The sequence below is a fragment of the Acipenser ruthenus genome, chromosome 33, assembly GCF_902713425.1.
Source record: "Acipenser ruthenus chromosome 33, fAciRut3.2 maternal haplotype, whole genome shotgun sequence".
NCBI lineage: Eukaryota > Metazoa > Chordata > Actinopteri > Acipenseriformes > Acipenseridae > Acipenser > Acipenser ruthenus.
In genome coordinates this window covers 4,201,532-4,222,757 of record NC_081221.1, presented here as the reverse complement: position 1 = coordinate 4,222,757, position 21,226 = coordinate 4,201,532, and the positions used below count along the sequence as shown (strand labels likewise).

The window sequence follows — 21,226 nt, the reverse complement described above, 5'->3', positions numbered from 1 at the left end:
GCACGTTCAAGGGGGCGGGCGGGTATCAGTCATCGATTCCTTCATTTGCAAATCTAATCACGTACAGTATAGTGACGTGTTTTTTTTTTGGTTTTTTTTTTATTATTGAGAGCAACGTTTCAGCACCCTACAGCGCAGTCTGCAGAGCACAGCGGCTTTGATGCTTGATTGAGCCGTCTCCCCGGAAGGAAGGTGTAATGTGGGCTGGTTTGAAAGAGTCAGTTTATTCAGTGTGTGTTGGTTAAAGGGGTGTGTAGTGAGTGAGGGAGGGAGGCAGAGGTGTAGGCTAGGAAGAAGACACACACACACACATATACATACTCGCTTCCAGTCAGAGCTCTTCATGCGGTGGGGTGGGGGGAACTCAAAAGCTGAAACCGAAGTATCAAACGAAGAAATCATTTTAACTCCCTCAGTAAAGCTGTGATCATAGCGAGAACCAACATGGCTTCTGATCAGATGCACTTGTTCTCACGGGATTTTTGCCTTTTTCTATTAGCCTTATACGGTGGGATTCAAATCTGCCTTGGATTTAACATAGACACCCGATTCCCGGTCGTCAAAGAAGGGCAGACGAGCGGGAGCTTCTTTGGGTTTTCCGTCGCACTGCACAAACAGACAGAGGGGGCTAACAGATACCTGTAAGTATTGTTCCTCGTTCCTTAGACGACAAACACCTTGGGAACGTTGTCTCATTTTGCAGCAGAAAAAAAAAGCGTTTTACAGTGCGTTTTTTGAGTTGCAGGTGGCATAGCGTGGGAATCGACTCAAAAGCTCTTATGATGTTTGTGTGACTGTATACAGCTTATGCATGTTTGTCGGCCAGTTATGTCTAGTTTTAAAGTTATCATTGACCTTTTTTTTTTTCAAAAAAAAAAAAAAATGTTCAAGGTTTTCTGTACATGAATAGTTTGCATGCAAGTAAGTGTTGCTCCACTGGAGGACAAACAACCCCCCCTCCGCTGTCATTTTAATTAAAGTTGGAAGACATCTGTTTTGAGGGCAGTTTTGGTAGGAAATTAAAGGGCACTGGAGCGACAAATGCGTGTTATTTCCCATCCTTCGGAGACAGTACCCTGCATTTGAAACGGGAGTGTAGTCATGGTGCTTGTGAATGGGTGCGTATGTCACCTGTCATTGTATTTGTAATAGTAATATCTGTTTATTCAAGTGAATGAAAATATTCATTCATCACTTCTACTGTTACACTTAATGTGCCGTATTTTTGTTATGTAAAAAAAAAAAGTTACAAGCCCTACCTGTTTATCAGGAAATAATTTCTCTTATCTAAGTAATCGCAGTTATACGTTGTTTTTTGTTTAATTGATGGGCGGTTGTGGCTTTTTTTTTTTTTTTTTTTTTAGCATCTCAAGTGTATTAAGTGTTATAATGATTGCATGTTATGTAAATGTCTATCTAGTCAAGTTTGACACTTGCATGCACGTCATTATTATTATTATTATTAGTAGTCGTAGTAGTAGAAGTCGTAGTAGTATTATTAAGAAGATAAAGAAGAAGAGAATTATGTATAAATGTATTTCTCTGTCCCTGCACGATGATAATACTGTACAAGCAATACATGAAGATGCTGTGGGCTGTAAATAAAAATATGTTCAACACCTGGTTGACATTTTTGTCAGGCAAATTCAGATTACAGCTTGTTCCATCAAGATTAATGGATGTTTGAACTCGCCCTTTACCTGCATGATTCGTGTTTGTTTTCATATCATTGCTTTATAAAGGAGTAGTTACTGTTCTTGCACGTAGCACAGTTGTTCTCTTCCCGAGTGGCGCATCTAGTAAAAGCACTCGCTAGAGTGCAGGATGCGCTCTATAGCCTGGACGTCGTGAGTTCGAGTCCAGGCTATTCCACAGCCGACCGTGGACGGGAGCTTCCAGGGGGCGGCGCTCAATTGGCCGAGCGTCGCCCTGGGGGAGGGAGGGTTAGGTTTGGCCAGGGTGTCCTCGGCTCACCGCGCACCAGCGACCCCTGTAGTCTGGCCGGGCACCTGCGGGCTTGCCTGTAAGCTGCCCAGAGCTGCGTTGTCCTCCGACGCTGTAGCTCTGAGGCGGCTGCACGGTGAGTCTACAGCGTGTAAAGAAGCGGGCGGCTGACGGCACACGCTTCGGAGGACAGCGTGTGTTCATCTTCGCCCCTCCCGAGTCAGCGCAGGGGTGGTAGCGGTGAGCTGAGCCTAAAAAATAATTGGGCATTTCAAATTGGGGAGAAAATAATAAAAAAAAACTAATTGGCAACGACTAAATTATTTAACAAAAAAAAAAGAACAGTTGTTCTCGTCGGTGCCATATTATTATTATTATTATTATTATTAGTAGTAGTAGTAGTAGTAGTAGTAGTAGTAGTAGGCATAGTAGTAGTATTTAATACATTTGAAACAGCTCTGGTTAAAAATTAAAAGGGGTCCTTCGCGCGTTAGGTAAACAGGTAGGGCTTGTAATGATTGTCGAGAAATACCTGCCTATGTTGGATAGTTACAAAAGCGGCAGTTTAATAAAAAATTGCAAAACATATAAAAACTGGAAGAATAGTGCAAATATAATAGGGCTATAGCACCTATCATCATAAGAGATCCCAAGGCACTTTAAAATAAAACGATAAACACAATAGCAATTAAACAGCGTTATGGTAGAACCCTTCAGAAAGCTTTTCAATGAAAATACTACCATTGTATGGCCAATTCAAGACATTTAGCTTAATATACAATACGCTGGAATATAGAGTATTAAAAAAATACATTGGTATTTCTTATTTCAGCTAGTGTGGTCCGACTTTTGATTTTTGACAATCTAAGGAGTATCCTGCCAGGTGGATTAAAGCTTTTAGCTTTGATTCCCTGCCCTGCCCTGCCCTGTCTCCTTTGGTATCCCAAGGGCATATTTAACTTCTTTGTACTAAAACACCCCACCCAACCACCCCATTCTTAATAATATGGACTGTCAAAAAAAAAATCACCTGAGGCATAACATTTAATAGCAAGGATTGGGATCAAGGTAGACATATTATTGGTTAGTTACAGTTAGAAAGTGGTTGGGCAGCTGTAGTGTGGTCAATATGAAGGCTGATTGAATGGTAGGTTCCTGATAACTGTTTGATCAGGTGGATTTTAATCAAAGCCTTTGATTTCAAAGTTTATAGTTCTTGCTATGTTGAAAGCCAGCTGATAGAAGCTGCAACACACCTTAACTAACTTAGTGATAAGCACTGTGACTTGTTTTAAATGGGAGCTGTTGGGTTTATGTGTGCTAGTCCAGTGTTTATAATCTGTTTTCTTACCTTTTAGCCAAATTATCGTTGTCCATCCTTGTGCTGTGATGGAGATCCTTTGGTCTTTGGCTAGCTTTTTTTTTTTTTTTTTTTTAAAGATAAGTCGATTTTGCAAACACTTACATTTAAAAACAAATGGCAGGGAGGCAGGGCCAAATTAACCTATATGCAAATTACGCTATAGCAGCAGAATTGGGACCCACACGAGGTCAACGTTTTTCTGACATTTTACAAAAACTGCATGTGGGCGGCCAGGCCCACACACACAGGAAGAGAGGTGCACAGAAACTTGAATTTTTAAAATTTTGTAACGGCTTGGCATTCAGTCTCGATTACAGCATACCTGGTCAGAGTCTCTCACGCAAGCAGCTTCTTGCTAATGTACAATACCAAATGCCCCACGCCCTCTACCACCTGGAAAAGATCCGTCCTTAGTCCTATGTCAGAGGCGGTAAAGGTAAATGTCTATAATTCGGGAGACTGCCTTTCTGCAGCCGGAAAGAAGGGTTTAATTCATAGCATTTGTTTCTCTCCCTTTATATACTTAGAGCACTACCGAAAATCGTCTGTTGACAGGCATTTAGATTCAAGTATTCACCGAAAGAGAAAGGCGGAATCGCAGAGTAGTACTGCGACTGCTTTACTTGCAAATAAACAAAAAACGGTGACTTCCGTGTTCCATAAGTCCTCTGAAAAATGTGACGCACGAAACACATTACATTTTGACCTGACAGAGGCGTTGTTTGTGCAAATATCCCTTTTGAAAAATTGGACAACCAGAATTTACGTAAATTCTTCAGACTGAGTGTAGCACTTGGTGGAGTGATTCCTTCATCATCCCAGCTGAGACATGAATACTTACCTAAAGTTGCCGAGTATCACAAGCAGGAGATTATGGAGTTGGTAAAACAGTCTGGTTGCTTGTCTGCGGTCACTGACGAGTCGACTGATTCCCAAGATCAGTATGGGTTACACAATGTATTTGTTTTGCAAGGTGTGAATGGTGAACATGCATTTGACGTAGAACTGAAAGCTGTCCTTGCAGATACACTTTACTTACAGGCTATTAATTACAACACCGTTTCACAAGCTATTGTGCATAGGGCCCCCAAATTATGGTTTAGCGTAGGGCCCCTCGTCCTTTAATCCAGCCCTGGCTATTGGTCACATGATCTGATTGTGGTTAAGCTACTGAAGGTATTCTTGTATACAATATTGTGCTGCATTAAAAAAATGCATTCATGTAAAACAAGCAAAGAACCACAAGATCAAGTATTTATGAGGATTAGCTAGTATCTTCTTATTTTTCCTTGTTGATGATGTCATGAGAGAGTTGGCTGGTCCCCAAAGCTGCCATTAGACTTTGGATCTACAGTACCTTCCAATTGCTATTGACTTCATGGGACGTCTTCAAAGACAATGCAAAAGTCATTCCACAATCAACGCTGAATTCAGCTAAAATCGAATTTCGACTCTGCAGTCGACGATGAACAACAAAGTGCAGAACTGGAGAAATAAAACTCATGACAGATATGACCAATTTGAGAATAACGGGCGTGTATGTAGGAAATGAATCTCATGCAGGTGCTACAGCAGCTGAGCAACTGAGACAGACAGGCAGCATCACTGGGGACTGAGTCCCAGCCCCTGCTTACTGTCCAATTTAATACTGTACCAGCTGAGCGGTCCGGTCTAGGAATCACCTCTGCCCCATACACCCTAACCAAGGCTTTAAAAAGTAACTTACATTTATTTGAGAATAAAAGAAAGAGCTGTGAGTTGCTTGTGCAGCCCAGATTACTGAAGAAATTGAAAAAGGCTTTCAGTCAAAACGTTTGTCATTTAATTTTTTTACAAAGTTTCTTCTAGCATTCTGCAGATTATGGTCAATTACTTGTGCTAGGATGTTTCATCACAATTGGAGCAACAGTTCATTAGATGTATGGCCGTCTCCTAACAGGAGGTAAGAAAATGGATTGTAAAGCCTTGGTTATTATCAGTCCTTTTTTAAGCCTCAGTGTCAAATTCAAATATGATGTGGCTCATACAGTGGGAGATATACAACAGTGATGCATCCTTAGCTTCCAGACCGGCCAGCTGCTACACAGTTCTCATTTGAGCCTTCCAGAAGGAATCAGGTCATTAAGCTTATTTGGCAGACACTTGCACACATGGGGAACCAAAGATGCCAATATTCGTGATGGTCCTCTGGGAAACTAGAAGTACAGTGCAGTTAACTTGAGCATCACCTTCAATTAGTATTGCCATCAAAGAAGAGGACACATGGCAGTAGTAACTGAGTAGGGACGGTTGTTAGTGACCATTTGTGGGCAGAGCTGGGCCACTATGAAAGCAGAGTTTGCAGCAGCTGAATGCCATCTGCGCAAGGGGCAGAAACGTTACTGCATTTTCATCTTCTCTGCAGGATTTGTAGATGAGGCCGTGTGCAGGTTAGTGGTCTGGACTGAAGACTGGACTGGCTGTAGGGAAGAAAGCATAGTTATGTTTTTTCTATTGCTGTAGATCTTACCATGCTTGTATAAGAACATAAGAAAGTTTACAAACGAGAGGAGGCCATTCAGCCCATCTTGCTCGTTTGGTTGTTAGTAGCTTATTGATCCCAGAATCTCATCAAGCAGCTTCTTGAAGGATCCCAGGGTGTCAGCTTCAACAACATTATTGGGGAGTTGGTTCCAGACCCTCACAATTCTCTGTGTAAAAAAATGCCTCCTATTTTCTGTTCTGAATGCCCCTTTATCTTATCTCCATTTGTTACCCCTGGTCCTTGTTTCTTTTTTCAGGTCAAAAAGGTCCCCTGGGTCGACATATGTATTTGTTTATACAATATACAATATACAGAGCAAAAAAACTAATTAAATTAAGTATCCTGCGCTGGGAATGCAAATCCCTGGTTTCAGAGAAATAGCAGCCTGTATTTAAGCCACACTTCATAGGTGAACATACATCTGGTTACCTGCTTGTCCAATATTAATGAAAGTTGCTAAGAACAGTCATTAGTATGTGGAGGTGATCTGTCTTATTTGCATGTGCATACTAGGGTTTTAGGTCATGGGATCTTATGTCTTCCATGATACTGATACAAGTTAAGTGTGTCACTGATATACTGCACCAAAAATAGATTGGTGATTATTCTATGTACAGTAGCAAAGCTGTTTATATATTTATTTAATTATTTATTTATTTATACATTTCATTATTTCAATTTGATTTCATTAAAAGTCCAATTGAGTCTTGTATTTAATGATGCCCCTAGAGAGCCATTCAGGCTATTTTTTTACATTGAATGTCAGTTATGCTTACTGTACCTAAAATCCATTACGGCAACTAAGCAGTTTATTCCAATTGCAGCTCATCATTACAAATATATCCTGCAGTCAACACTTTGATCTCCCTTGGCAAGTTTTAGTACTGCAATCCACTGAATGATCTCCAATAAATCTCCAAAGAAGTGCTGCAACAGAATATACAATTTCCATAATTGGATACAGGAGAAAAACAATAACACTAATACAGTTTTCCTGTGAATTGGGAAAGTACAAAAAATGCTTCAAAACTTTTAAGAATGTGTTTGTTAACATTTATGTATTATGCTAAATCTGGAGTTTGTTTGGTTAAATCGAGGAAAAAATATGTGATTTACATTAAATCAGTGAATTATATTTGGTGAATCTTTTTACACTTGCTGCCCTATACATGGAAGCTGCAGTTCACTGCAGTTTCACTGACACTCGGCACTTCAAACATAATTTCTCCTATTTTACCTAGAGTGATCATTTGAAAGGTAAAGAACTTGGACTAATTAGTTGTAATTTATCTATTTATTTAAAATGTTCTAGCCTTTAAAAAAAAAAAGTTTTACTTTTTACAGAACTGCCCCTTTAATAGTCCCTTAGTCACTGAAAACGTGGTTAAAACAATATCTACCAGAATCAAGTTTTGAGAGATCATCTGTTAAGTAACTTTTTTCATAGTTCAATCATTCAAATCCAATGACGCTATGACCAGGCAACTTGCCCTAATCAAAATGATACCATGTCATTAAGGAGATGGACGACTTGATCTCAGGAAAATACGTCATACGACATACGTCCTTCTGTCTGCTTGTTACATTGTCGTTTTTATACGGGTGTAAATCATGAGATGTCGTTTTGTATTTACAGCAGTGGGAAGTGTGATGCTGTACTAACACTTGTTAAGCCCCTTTCATACTGGTATGCTCTACCCTGGTCAGAACCTAACCAGGTCAGGACTGTGTATCATGCGGGATGGGTACGTGATTTCACACTGCGTCCGTATAATTAGCTTTATACGGACGCTTCCATCCAATCTTCTCTGGATTGAATGTTTCTACATCCCTGCTGCAAACTGGCTCATGTTGTGTCTCAATCAACAAAAATATGGCTAAACATAATAAACAGACATGTTTCTTGTGGAAGTGAAACCTTCACGCAGGCATGGCTGTTTGCTATTGCACCGGCTCATGAACTGCCGTCATACATTTTGTCTCGTTCAACCCTGGTCAAAGCGCGTCGACCCACATCCTGAGGTGGGTCGCTGGGACCCGTGTCAACCTGGGTACGACCTAGGTAGGTGGTTTCACACTACGCAGAATTGTGACCCGTGTAGCTTGAACCCGAGTCTGGACCCGGCTAGGAGTGCCAGTGTGAAAGGGGCTTAAGACTAGCCTTGCACCTGAACTGCTCCTCATTATCCAGGCTTGAGGTGATGAACCTACTTACCACCCAGCTCTCACTGTATAATGTTAGGTGTCAGGTTTCTGAAATATAAAAACATTAAAATCCCCTGTATACTTCTATAGGCAGGCCACAGCTAATGAAATAACTATTCAACGTGTTTCAGAGGAAGACTGCATCGTGGTTGACTGCTACTGCTACCCTAACCTTGCTCATTGTTAACCAGCACCTTTAAGCTAATTGTGAGTGCACTGCAGTGTTATTGTTACTATGCTGTGGTCTAATCAAGCTCCAAGCCTCCAGTTTTCAGTGTGGCACTTGGTTTAAAGGCAGGGTTGTGTTCCCTGGGGGAGGTGGCTGCTGCTTTGCATCTGATTCACTACCTCCCACCCAGACCTTCTGACCCCCGGGAATGTGAGGAATGCCTAATGCTTTGCTGTGCACTGATTCAAGCAGGTTGCAGGTTGAGACAGGACTGGGACTACATGACTAAATAATTCCATAAATCTTACCTGTTCTGCACTTCCATTATCTACATGCAGTTTTTAAGTAATGCATTTTCATTTTGAACATAATATGAAATACTACACTAGGTTACACTTGCACTTCCTAGGTCATTTGAACTTAGCAGTGTCTTCTTGGTCAGCAAGGAAGCCGTTAATGGGGTGGGACAATTAGTCACCATTTATATGGCTTCATGAAGCATTTTTATGGCAAATAGTAATCTAAGTACAGCAGTAGTGCTGACAAAGGAGCCCACTGTCTGCTGCTGGTATTGTATTGAAGTGGTTTATCAATGTGTAGTACTTCATACCATTTTCATACCATTGATATGTTAAAATGCAATACCAATGTGGTACCATTCTACCAGAGGCTAATCCCACTGTAGCTGCACATCTGCTACCATTGTACTTTAATACAGGAGCTTTGGATGGCCTAAAAGTAGTCTGAATGTACCTAAAAACCCCACAAAGCACAATTATTAATTTACTGTTTGCTGAGATGCACAAGCAGCTGACTTAAGGAATATGTGTTTTAGCTCTTTGTCTGATTCTCATTCTCCCTCTCTCTCTCTCTCTCTCTCTCTCTCTCTCTCTCTCTCTCTCGCCCTGTCAACTCAGATGAAATAAATTCAATCCAATTGCATCCAGTGTAGCAATGTTGGCATGCCCATTAAAACTCTCTGCCAAAGCTTGAGAAAGCTATAAAGTCGGCATAACGCAAGAATTACAATGAAAAACAACTGCCGCAAATTAGAAAGAAGAAGCATTACTTGTATTAATATAGCTGTAATGGAAGGTAAGACCAGTGGACTAAGCTGTAAACTTGGCAGTGTTTTTTTTTTTTTTTTTAGGAGTGTAGGACAGCTTCTCTGTCCTTTCTTTTTTATCTGCCATATCCCAGACAGACAACAAGAATATAACGAAGACCGGCTGTTCTTAAGCAAAACCTAAGGTATCAGAACTTGGTACAGTCTGAAACTTCACAGCTACCTTAGCTAACATATTCTTTTTGTTGTTTAGAATCACTTTGTGTATAATTTTCAGTTTCAGTTATCACATCCTGACTTAAACTGATTTAACATGTCCCCTTCAACACTGAAGAAATACATCAGTAAGAAATACCACATAGAAGGATGTGGTAACAGACAATGATTAACAACACAAATCTAAACAACTAGTTAAGATACAGTGCCTTGCGAAAGTATTCGGCCCCCTTGAACTCTGCGACCTTTTGCCACATTTCAGGCTTCAAACATAAAGATATGAAACTGTAATTTTTTGTGAAGAATCAACAACAAGAGGGACACAATCATGAAGTGGAACGAAATTTATTGGATATTTCAAACTTTTTTAACAAATAAAAAACTGAAAAATTGGGCGTGCAAAATTATTCAGCCCCTTTACTTTCAGTGCAGCAAACTCTCTCCAGAAGTTCAGTGAGGATCCCTGAATGATCCAATGTTGACCTAAATGACTAATGATGATAAATAGAATCCACCTGTGTGTAATCAAGTCTCCGTATAAATGCACCTGCACTGTGATAGTCTCAGAGGTCCGTTTAAAGCGCAGAGAGCATCATGAAGAACAAGGAACACACCAGGCAGGTCCGAGATACTGTTGTGGAGAAGTTTAAAGCCGGATTTGGATACAAAAAGATTTCCCAAGCTTTAAACATCCCAAGGAGCACTGTGCAAGCGATAATATTGAAATGGAAGGAGTATCAGACCACTGCAAATCTACCAAGACCTGGCCGTCCCTCTAAACTTTCAGCTCATACAAGGAGAAGACTGATCAGAGATGCAGCCAAGAGGCCCATGATCACTCTGGATGAACTGCAGAGATCTACAGCTGAGGTGGGAGACTCTGTCCATAGGACAACAATCAGTCGTATACTGCACAAATCTGGCCTTTATGGAAGAGTGGCAAGAAGAAAGCCATTTCTTAAAGATATCCATAAAAAGTGTCGTTTACAGTTTGCCACAAGCCACCTGGGAGACACACCAAACATGTGGAAGAAGGTGCTCTGGTCAGATGGAACCAAAATCGAACTTTTTGGCAACAATGCAAAACGTTATGTTTGGCGTAAAAGCAACACAGCTCATCACCCTGAACACACCATCCCCACTGTCAAACATGGTGGTGGCAGCATCATGGTTTGGGCCTGCTTTTCTTCAGCAGGGACAGGGAAGATGGTTAAAATTGATGGGAAGATGGATGGAGCCAAATACAGGACCATTCTGGAAGAAAACCTGATGGAGTCTGCAAAAGACCTGAGACTGGGACGGAGATTTGTCTTCCAACAAGACAATGATCCAAAACATAAAGCAAAATCTACAATGGAATGGTTCACAAATAAACATATCCAGGTGTTAGAATGGCCAAGTCAAAGTCCAGACCTGAATCCAATCGAGAATCTGTGGAAAGAACTGAAAACTGCTGTTCACAAATGCTCTCCATCCAACCTCACTGAGCTCGAGCTGTTTTGCAAGGAGGAATGGGCAAAAATTTCAGTCTCTCGATGTGCAAAACTGATAGAGACATACCCCAAGCGACTTACAGCTGTAATCGCAGCAAAAGGTGGCGCTACAAAGTATTAACTTAAGGGGGCTGAATAATTTTGCACGCCCAATTTTTCAGTTTTTTATTTGTTAAAAAAGTTTGAAATATCCAATAAATTTCGTTCCACTTCATGATTGTGTCCCACTTGTTGTTGATTCTTCACAAAAAATTACAGTTTCATATCTTTATGTTTGAAGCCTGAAATGTGGCAAAAGGTCGCAAAGTTCAAGGGGGCCGAATACTTTCGCAAGGCACTGTAACTGATGTGTCATATCTGCTTGACTTAATTGAAGTTGTGAATGATTTACCTTTGTAACCGGGCGGAGGCTGTGTGCGAACTGGGAGTGTCTTAACCACAATGCAAAAGAGCCAGGCTCATTTGCATTCCTGGTTTCAGTGCTTTTAACCTCATCTCACCGTCAAGGGACAGAATCCGTAACGCCAGTGTATCATACAACACTTCCCATTAAACCTAAATGAAAATAAATAACTAGGCCTACCTCTCCTTATAGTATTCCATAAATGTTAACACTTTTTTTCTGGTACACTTTTACACTATCCCCCTTTTGTTTATATCAACTTTTAGTTTCCAATAAGGCTTCTTGTCTTTGAAACAACTCTAATGGAAATAGTGGTATAGAACAGAAATACGATGTTTATATGACTGATAACCTTCAGGGGCTTTTCAAAGTGAAAACTGAAAATGACATTGACGCCTAATGAAGAGAATGACCAGTATACTGAAAATATTTACGTATTCTGCAACAGTCTACAATTCAGAGATAAGACTGTCAACATTACTGTAGCACCCATAGATCTTCTTTATCTGTGTCACAGTTTTGTCTGCCTGTTTCAATTGCAAAACATGTAGTCTGTTTAGGAAAACATAAAACATGCTGGTGCTGCGTACTTGCAATCCTGCAGCCCAAAAGAGCACAAGATAATGAGGGAAAGGGAAGGGAGAAAAAATAAATTAAAAAACAACAAAAACAAGCGTTGGAGCATGAATGTATCTTTATTTCAGGAAATGCCTGTGGAGAACCACCTAATAAAACAAAAGAGCTGGTTAACAGACCACAAATCACTTATCTCCTATTCCCCAGGCTCCCAACCAGTTACTGTGTCACTTCCACTGCATCTGTGTTTTTTACACACTTCTAACCAGTTGCAATATATCCATATATTTATGCAGATATTATGAAATATTACTCATGCTTGGATTAAGCATCAATCACTGCTAACATGTGGAAACAAACTGCCATCTGCAATTGGGATTAATTTGCCCAAAATAAATGTTTGTGCTAACCAATGCTTTAAAATCTATTAACATTATAACTGGTTCTTCATCTGTTTTTTTGTGTTTGTTGTTGTTGTTTTTTTTTTGCTTTATTATGCAAATATTTCAGCTACAAAGCTATAGCTAATCAGCTACATCCTGATACTTTTGCTCACATGGTTAGGCTGCAGCAATTGAAAATTGGAAGCAGCAGCAGCTGCTCACCTGTATTGTCCTTGAAATATCTGCATATTCTGAATTGGAATGTGAACAGAAATTGATTTTAAAACCTTAAGCATGCTTTTAAGCCTTTCGTTCTTGAGGTCCCGCCAGTTGTAGTCAAAGGTTTATGTACCCCAGTGGAAATTTATAATTTCTAGAAATTTCTCGAAAACAAAAAATTATCTTAGTGCTGTATGTTTGAACCTCACAGGGCTTTTCTCATGTACACTCAATAAAGGACTGCCTTCTTATGTTCTTCAGCTCGACAAAAATAATTCAGGACTGAAAGGGTTAAAGATTGCATTCAGGTAATGTCAATGGAGTCAGGTGGGCGCCTACCTATTAGTAACGCAGGAAGTGAATGGAGAAAGGAAACAAAAACAACAAGTGAGAACATGATTACACTAATGGGAAGTGTTCTTGAGTGACTCGTCATTTGGGCTGTAGAGAAGAAGCCTGCTGTACAGGCACTGACCTGTATGAGCTCAGCACCTGGGTTGAGGGAGTGCTGTAGTCGGGGCTGACGGGAAGATGAGTCACTGCCTAACCCTGCAACCCCCACAGCTTCACTGAGCAAGAGGTCCTGCTCCTCAACTACACCATAAGCACCCTCTTCATGTACAGAGTGCTTTTTATTTAATATCCAATAATGCATGAAGAATGCACTGTTGGATTGATTGTGCATGTTAAAAGGCCTCAAAGTGTGCTGAAATGCTGTTGTCTTGTCATTGGACAAGGTGGGCTAGATCATCTGACCAGGAGGTACCTGCAACAGGTGGGTTACAAAGGAACACACCTACCTGTTACAGGTAAGGAAATTCAGTCACACATTTGTTCAGTATAATCGCCGTTTGTATAATTACAGTCCATATCCCCCTTCCCTCCCCTCCCTAAACACCTTATTTAAATTCCTTATTTAAATGCCTTGTAAAAACAGAGAGAGATGTTACCCTGGTTGTGGATTACAATAGACACAGTGCCTCTTTACAGCCCAGTGTAAAAGACAACCCACATTGCATTTCATTACACTGACCCCTGGGTTACACAATTGAAAAAACACATTTTTGTTTTTTAAGTGGCTCTTAAAAGCAGTGGACCCCTCATGGGTGGGGTGGCTGTTTCTGCCATTGAATGCCACCATTTTAGAAACCAAGTAACTACTGCTCCAGTCATTTATGAATTTGTATTTGAAGGAATATTATTTTGACTTCTCTGTTAAAGATAAAAGGACCCCATCTGAGCCTTACACTTGGTGCACAGAAGAAACTATGGGGGTGAGAAATGGGGGAATGAAAAACAGGTTTTAATATCAAACTTCTAGCCTTGTGAAAGGGTAGGCCTCACCTGTACAATAAAGATCATCAGCAAAACAACATAGTTTGATGTCCTGCTAATGAAGGCAAAGGACATGTATTGAAAGAGCCTTGACTATTACACATTTTTCTTGTCAGTGTGCTAATATTGGTGAGCAGCATTGTACAGCAGGCCTCTGTAATCCTTTAGAATGATCTACATACCCTACAGCATAGGTGTTTTAGAGCCACAGCTTTCAGTTTAGTCTTATCAAGTACACACAGATACACCCCAAAGCTCATTTTCATAACATTCCACACATCCACACCTTCTGTTGCCCCCAGATTGTGGACAAAGTGGCTTAGTTAGGAGGCAGTGTCGTCCAGTCATTAAAGTGCAGGGCTTGCAACCAGAAGGTCACCGGTTCAAATCCTACCTCTGCCACTATTATTATTATTACTTGTACAGTTGCTTACATGGCCAGGTTTACAATTTGAAATTCCACCTTGAAGGGTGTACTTTTCAACCCTTTTCATTATATTTCTCTGTTTGCTAAGTACCTTTATTGCTTCTTTCTCAATGACTGTGCAGTTGAAGTTAGGTATTAGGAGTCTCTTTGGTTGCTGTTTGATTGTTTTTTTCAAAGATATACATCTGCTGGTCAAATTCAGATGACTAGATTTTTTTTTTATGTCATGCTGGAATAAATTACTAAATTGATGAATTCCCCAGTTATGCTGCACTTTACAAGGTACAATGGATGTTTAAAAGAACTGGATAGCTTTTAACGAACATACAGCAGATTAGCAGTGAATTTAAACAAACCCGATACTGAGCTGAACCATGTGCTATTCAGCTTGGTGCTGTGTGTTCAGACCTGAAAGTGAAAGAGAAGTGACTGTCTTACTGTTACCTCAACCAAACCAAGATGGATTTGTCCTCAATAAATACTTCTGTTTAATTTTGAGGTTCTGGGGTTCTTAAATGTAGTCCAGGTGGGCTACTTAAAGCTATATATGTATGTGCAAATGGGTGTGTGTGTGTGTATATATATATATATATATATATATATATATATATATATATATATATATATATATATATATATATAATATATATAAACAGACTGCTTACCCTCGGCAACTTCACTGAATGGACTCCCCAGGAAATCAAAAAGTTGTGAGAGCACACATGGTAACCTTGTAATTATTATATTTGAACAGGTGTTCTTAATTTAGTTACAATTATTTTACATTTACAGAAAAAGGAAAGATACTCCTAACAATTTAATGTAAACAGCATAGTTTTAGAAATTCCTTCAATAATAATAATACAATAATACAATTTCTTTTTAATCACTCGATCATTCATCCTTGACCGTGACATGCTTGAGTGACTATGAGTGAAGAATATGCACTTAATCACCTAATTAGTGAGACATTTGATTGGACACCTGATATGGAGCGATTTCAGCTGTTGAATTGCAAGCTTGAATAAAAGCAATAAAGAAAAAAAAAACAATATGCCACGTCTGTCAAGAGAGCAGTGCCTTTGTGCAATCGGCATGTTGGAGGCTGGACTAGGGCAGCGTACTGTGGCTCGCAGTCTTGGGTGCGCACAGCCAGCAATTTCAAACCTGGCGACATGGTATAACCAGACACACTCTGTCAATGACAGGCCACAAACCGGGAGACCAAGAGTCACAACACCTGCCCGAGATCAACAGATCCTTTTGCAGCACCTTCGTGATGTCAATTGTTAATTGGCACAATAAAAAGTCACTGCACCTGCTCTAAAAGTTTGTCATTTTTCGATCACATCTAGTGAATTGTATCCAAATATAAGTGATAAGTTTCTTTTGATGCTCAAATATAAGTGATAAGTTTCTTTTGATGCTCAGTATCTGTATCCAATAGCACTCATAACGTCGTAACTTATTAATCAGATCCCTGCCTCCATTTGACAGAATGATCTTCTCTGTACCATAACATTTCAAAGAAGATACTGAACCATGGTTGGCTGTAATATAGTGTTGGGCAATAGCATAATCCATATTTCTATTACGAATGGCTGCTTTATGTTCAGCTATTCGTATTTTAAGAGCTCTTTTCGTCTGGCCATGAACACATGGGCATTTAAGCATGTAGACAACATGTGTTGTATTACAATTAATAAAACCTCTTATATTTAGTCCCGGTATGGGGGTGATGGAAGGCTTTTGTGTCGATAGTATTGACACAGCGTACGCAATGGCCACAACGAAAATTACCATCTGGTTTACTAGGTAGCCAATTTTTCTTTACAAATGGAGAATGCCTCTGATGTTCTGTGCTCGTCTAAAAGTGATCATAAGGGGCGCTGAGGTAAAGGTGTTAAGTTGTTTGTCGCTTTCCAAGATGTGCCAGTGTTGAAATGTTTTTAATTGCACTCGCCTGTGAGTTATAGTCAGTTGAGAAACAAATATGACGAATACTGTCTGTTCTATCCTTATTTACAAATAAAGTATTTCTATCCGTGTGTTTTGATCTTAAATATGCTCTTTCAATATCATTTAATCTATAGTCTCCTTGTGTAAACTTCTCTCTCATCTGTATAGATTTATTTTCAAACTCTTGTGCTGGACTACAATTGCGTCATAAGCGTAGAAATTGGCCAACAGGTATGTTGCGTGCGGGTGATTACTGTTAGCCTGTAACAGCGTATTTCTTTCTGAGGTTTTCAGTATATTGTAGTTGCAAGTGTATTATTTTCTCCTTTAAAAACAGTCAAGTCTAGGAAATGTATATTCATACAGTTATGATCCTCAGTAAATTTCAGATGAGGATCAATAGAGTTAACGTAATCTACAAAAAATTCAAGATCTTCAGTTCCATTCCATTTTAGTAGAATATCATCGATATACCTGCGCCACAAAGAAATATGAGCCAAATAGTGATTATGTACCGAGTTATAGATATAATTTACTTCCCAATGACCCATAAATAAATTAGCATAATTGGGTGCAAAGGCTTCACCCACGGCTGTGCCCTGTAGTTAATAACCCACAGCATATTGAAAGTAATTCATTTTTAAAGCCGTCTCTGTTAACTTTAGCAAAAATTCAGAGGAAGGGAAAAGACCTTCTGGACGAGAATCTAAGTGTCTAGAAAGTGCATGTAATCCCGCTTCATGAGGAATATTAGTGTAAAGGCTTTGTACAGCCAATGTGACTAGTATTGTATTTGTAGTAATATTACAGCTGCTAAGCTGTTTTATAGCATCTTTAGTGTCACCTAGAAGGTAACTCTGGAAGCATAATTTTAATAAAATAATCAACGTATTGAGACAGCAGTTCAGTAAGTGAGCTGTTACCAGAGACTATTGGTCTACCAGGCAGGTCCTCTAATGATTTGTGTATTTTATTATTATTATTTATTTCTTAGCAGACGCCCTTACTCAGGCCGACTTACAGTTGTATACAAAAAAATACATATCAAGAATTACAGTACAATTAAGAGCAAGATACAAAATACAATGACTTCAGTCCTAATAAGAGCAAATACAAAACACAGTACAATTTGATATCGGGGCAGTTCAAGAGCAGATAACAGTGTTGATAGTTACATCAGGGTTAGAGACGAGTGCAAGTGAAATACAAGATACTACAGATTGGGTTAAGTGCAGGATTAAATACAGTAAAATAGGGAGCAGATAAGTGCAAGTTAAAGTGCATTAAAGACAGAGTGCTTTATTGTCCAGAAGGGAAGAGCTGAGTTTTACAGGTGTTGTCTGAAGAGGTGTGTCTTGAGGAAGCGCCGGAAGGTGGTCAGGGACTGGGCAGTCCTGACATCCGTAGGAAGGTCATTCCACCACTGCAAGGCAAGGGTGGAGAAGGAGCGGGCTCTGGAGGCAGGGGAGCGTAGAGGAGGTACAGCCAGCTTCTAGTACAGGCGAAGCGGAGGTCAGGTGGGGGTGTAGGGAGAGATGAGGGTCTGGAGGTATCTGGGTGCAGTCCGGTCAAGGCATCAGTAGGCGAGTACAAGAGTCTTGAACTGGATGCGAGCAGTGATTGGGAGCCAGTGGAGTGTGCGGAGCAGTGGAGTAATGTGGGACAAGCGAGGCAGAGAGAACACCAGGCGAGCAGAGGAGTTCTGGATGAGCTGGAGCAGACGGGTGGCGGACGCAGGGAGGCGAGGCAGGGGTTCAGGATTACTCCAAGGTTCTTGGCTGAGGAGGAGGGAGAGAGAGTGGTAGATTCCAGAGGAATGGAGATAGAAAGCAGAGGTGAAGAAAAGGAGGTCAGATTTAGAGAGGTTGAGTTTGAGGTGATGCGAGTGCATCCAGGAGGAGATAGCAGACAGACAGGTAAAGATATGGGAGGGGATGGTGGTGTCAGATGGGGCGAAGGAGAGGAAGATCTGAGCATCATCAGCATAGAAATGGTATGAGAAACCATAGGATGCAATGATGCAGGAGAGGACCCAAGACTGATCCTTGGGGGACTCCTGTTGAGAGAGGATGAGGCGTGGAGGTTGAACTCCGCCAGGTTACCTAGTAGGTGTGGTCGGAGAGGTAGGAGGAGAACCAGGCCAGAGCAGTGCTGGAGGTTCCCACGTCAGCGAGAGAGAATAGGAGAATAGAGTGAGCGACAGTTTACTACAGTAAGATAAGTTTACCACTGCCAGGTCTTGTGCCTTTGGGACCTGCGTAACTAGCGGTTGATTTCTTCCCGCTTGACCCCTTAAGTGTTTTTTTGTTGTATGTTGAACGAATGTCCATTGCCGCTTCTAAAGAAACCTCTCAATATTAGTCGGACATTCTGCATCACTTGGATCCGAGGACTCTCTTTCACTAACTGTAGAAAGTTGGGGGTCATTACTTTTTCTAGATACCCTTGGATGGAATCCAGTCATATACCGTGTTGTCCCGATAGTTCTTGATGTCTCTTTCATAATTTTTCAATTTATAAAGTTTAAGTTCCTTTTGAAAGGCATTAAGAGATACAGTGATTTTCTCTGTTAGGGGGCCATATGCTTGTGAACCAACCTGAGCTGTGATATTTTTTTCCAAATGTTCTACTTCAATGGATATTTTTTCTTTTTCAGTTCTCATTTTTTTCTATAACAAGTAGAATCAAGTCAACAGTGCATTTATTTAGTATTTGTTCCCACTTCTGTAGAAACACAGGATCATCCAAATCAAATGATGGAGCTTTGTGTATATGGAGTCCCCTTTGAATATGTTTCTCTCTCCAATATTCAGAGCAACCAAGTTTCCTTTTTCTTTAAATGTTCTAAGTCTCCGCACAGTTTTTTAATCAAAGCCACCGGTTCAGACGCTTGAATAAGCTCCTCAAACAAAGAGTGTGGAAGAACAATGTCTTGCCCTTGTTCATCTGTGTATGACAGAGTCTCTGATCTTATGGACATACCTTCGCTTATATTGGCAAAAGTACTCATTATGGAAGAATTCACCTAGAGGTGGCCATTGCGTACACTGTGCCAATACTATGGACACAGAAGTTTTTTGCCCTGTGGAAGCTTGTAGACATTATGGTACATATAGATAATACGGTTATTTAAAACAACATCTATAAACAGTCATTTATCTATATATCTTTGTATTTAATTGCTGAAATAGCATAAATGTCTGTAATTCATGAATTAATTGCATGCTTAAGTTAATTGGACAAGAGTCTTTTTAGTAGCTGTGTACACAAGCCTCCCCAGAATGCTCTGAGGAAGACGCTGACAGCGTCGAAACGTCAGCACTGTTGTACAGACAATAACAGCTGTCTTTTTTTTTTTTTTTTTTTTTTTTTTTTAATCTGGACTAATGAATTAAATATACATTGCAAGGTTACCATGAGTGCTCTCCCAACTTTTTGCTTTCCTGGGGAGTCAGTGAAGTCGCCGAGGGTAAGCAGTCTGTTTTGATCTATTGTCCTGCTGTGATTGAGCACCTGTGATTGTTTGATGTTTACCTGCTGAAGTGGGGAGGCACGCTTGGAGATATATATATATATATATATATATATATATATATATATATATATATATATATATATATATATATATATATATAATATAGTAGGGGTTTTAATCGATTAATGAATGATTGATTAATCAATAAGGGTTTAATCTTAACCCTGTCCTAAATAAATAAATAGCACTCCATTCCAGGTTTTACTTTGCTCCATTAAACACCCTTCATAGCTGAGAAACGTAGGTAGATAAAACTTGACATTTTTCAAGCTACAATGTAATGCCTTCTTTATTTATGTTTGAAGTCGTAATAGTGGGGAGTTTGAGGTCAAAACTGAGACACTTAACCAAGTAAAGTGGACAAACATTGTGGATAATCCCTTTCTCTCGACAATAAACAGATAGTTACAATATATCTTACACACACCATTTTCAAGGAACATGGTGCCAGTCCAAAGACACAGTTAGTTCTTTCAGTAAAACATCACGATTGTGTCATTTGTCTACAAGCAAGCAGTGTGTTTACTTTTTTATCCTCCAAATGTATGACACTAATAGGATTTGCACCAGGGCCAGGTCCACAGTGCAACGTTGGCTAATGGTTCTGGGTTTATTCATGGCACTTACAATGATAGGATCTCCATATTTTTTTTTTAACTTTTCTGTAGGTTAAATAGGGTTGCAAGTAAACTGAGCTAGGTTCATCTGCACAATCTGGATACTGGTGCAATACTGGCGGGACCCTTGAGAGACTGTAGAAAAAAATGATCTCATGTTACAATGTGGGCAGATGGCACTCTGGCCCAGTGGAATGAAACTGCTTGCCATTCAAAAATATTTTTGTTAATGGCAAAGTACACAGCACAGGATATCTGGACTAAGCACTAGGGCAGCTACAGTGGTTGGGGCTGCCATTGGTAGGATAGTCACACTGTGTTAACATGTTCACATTTTGACATAAATGGTATGAATCAATCTACACTGTATTATGGTCCTATATTAGTGCCTGTGTGCAATGTTGCCAATGCTGTGGTCTGCTGTTGATTCTACTGGTGATTCTTAAGGGTATCTTTAGACAGTAAGTGCTTGATTTTTCTTTTGCACTGACATCTTAGGAACCGCTCGTCTGATTTTGATGAACCTACAGATGTATTGGGTTTAAGTATGATATTCTACTTAAGAATGATATTCTGTTCCACGAGCTGTCAAAGTAATTCCACCTGTAATATGCTGTGTAAAGTATTGGCAGGGGATATGTATGTCTGTATCTTTTTGAATATTCTAAACATCATTAAAAGAAAAAAAAATCCATCTGTTGAAAAGCTAGCAGCACTTCCAAGGTAACTCTAACCCGCACTGCTAGTTTCTTGTTTGCTAAGCTCCGACTGGCTGCCTAGAAAAGGATAAAG

General features: G+C 40.0%; 1 protein-coding gene across 1 annotated transcript in view; it reads left to right on the top strand.

Annotated features, from left to right (window-relative positions):
* Positions 1–240: 240 nt before the first annotated feature.
* itga3b (integrin, alpha 3b) overlaps positions 241–21,226 on the top strand; it is a 52,457-nt gene continuing 31,471 nt past the window's right edge. Inside the window, exon 1 of the mRNA XM_034055790.3 lies at positions 241–641. Coding sequence (XP_033911681.3) covers positions 445–641 — 197 coding nt within the window. The 5' untranslated portion in view covers positions 241–444. The remainder of the gene's footprint in view (positions 642–21,226) is intronic.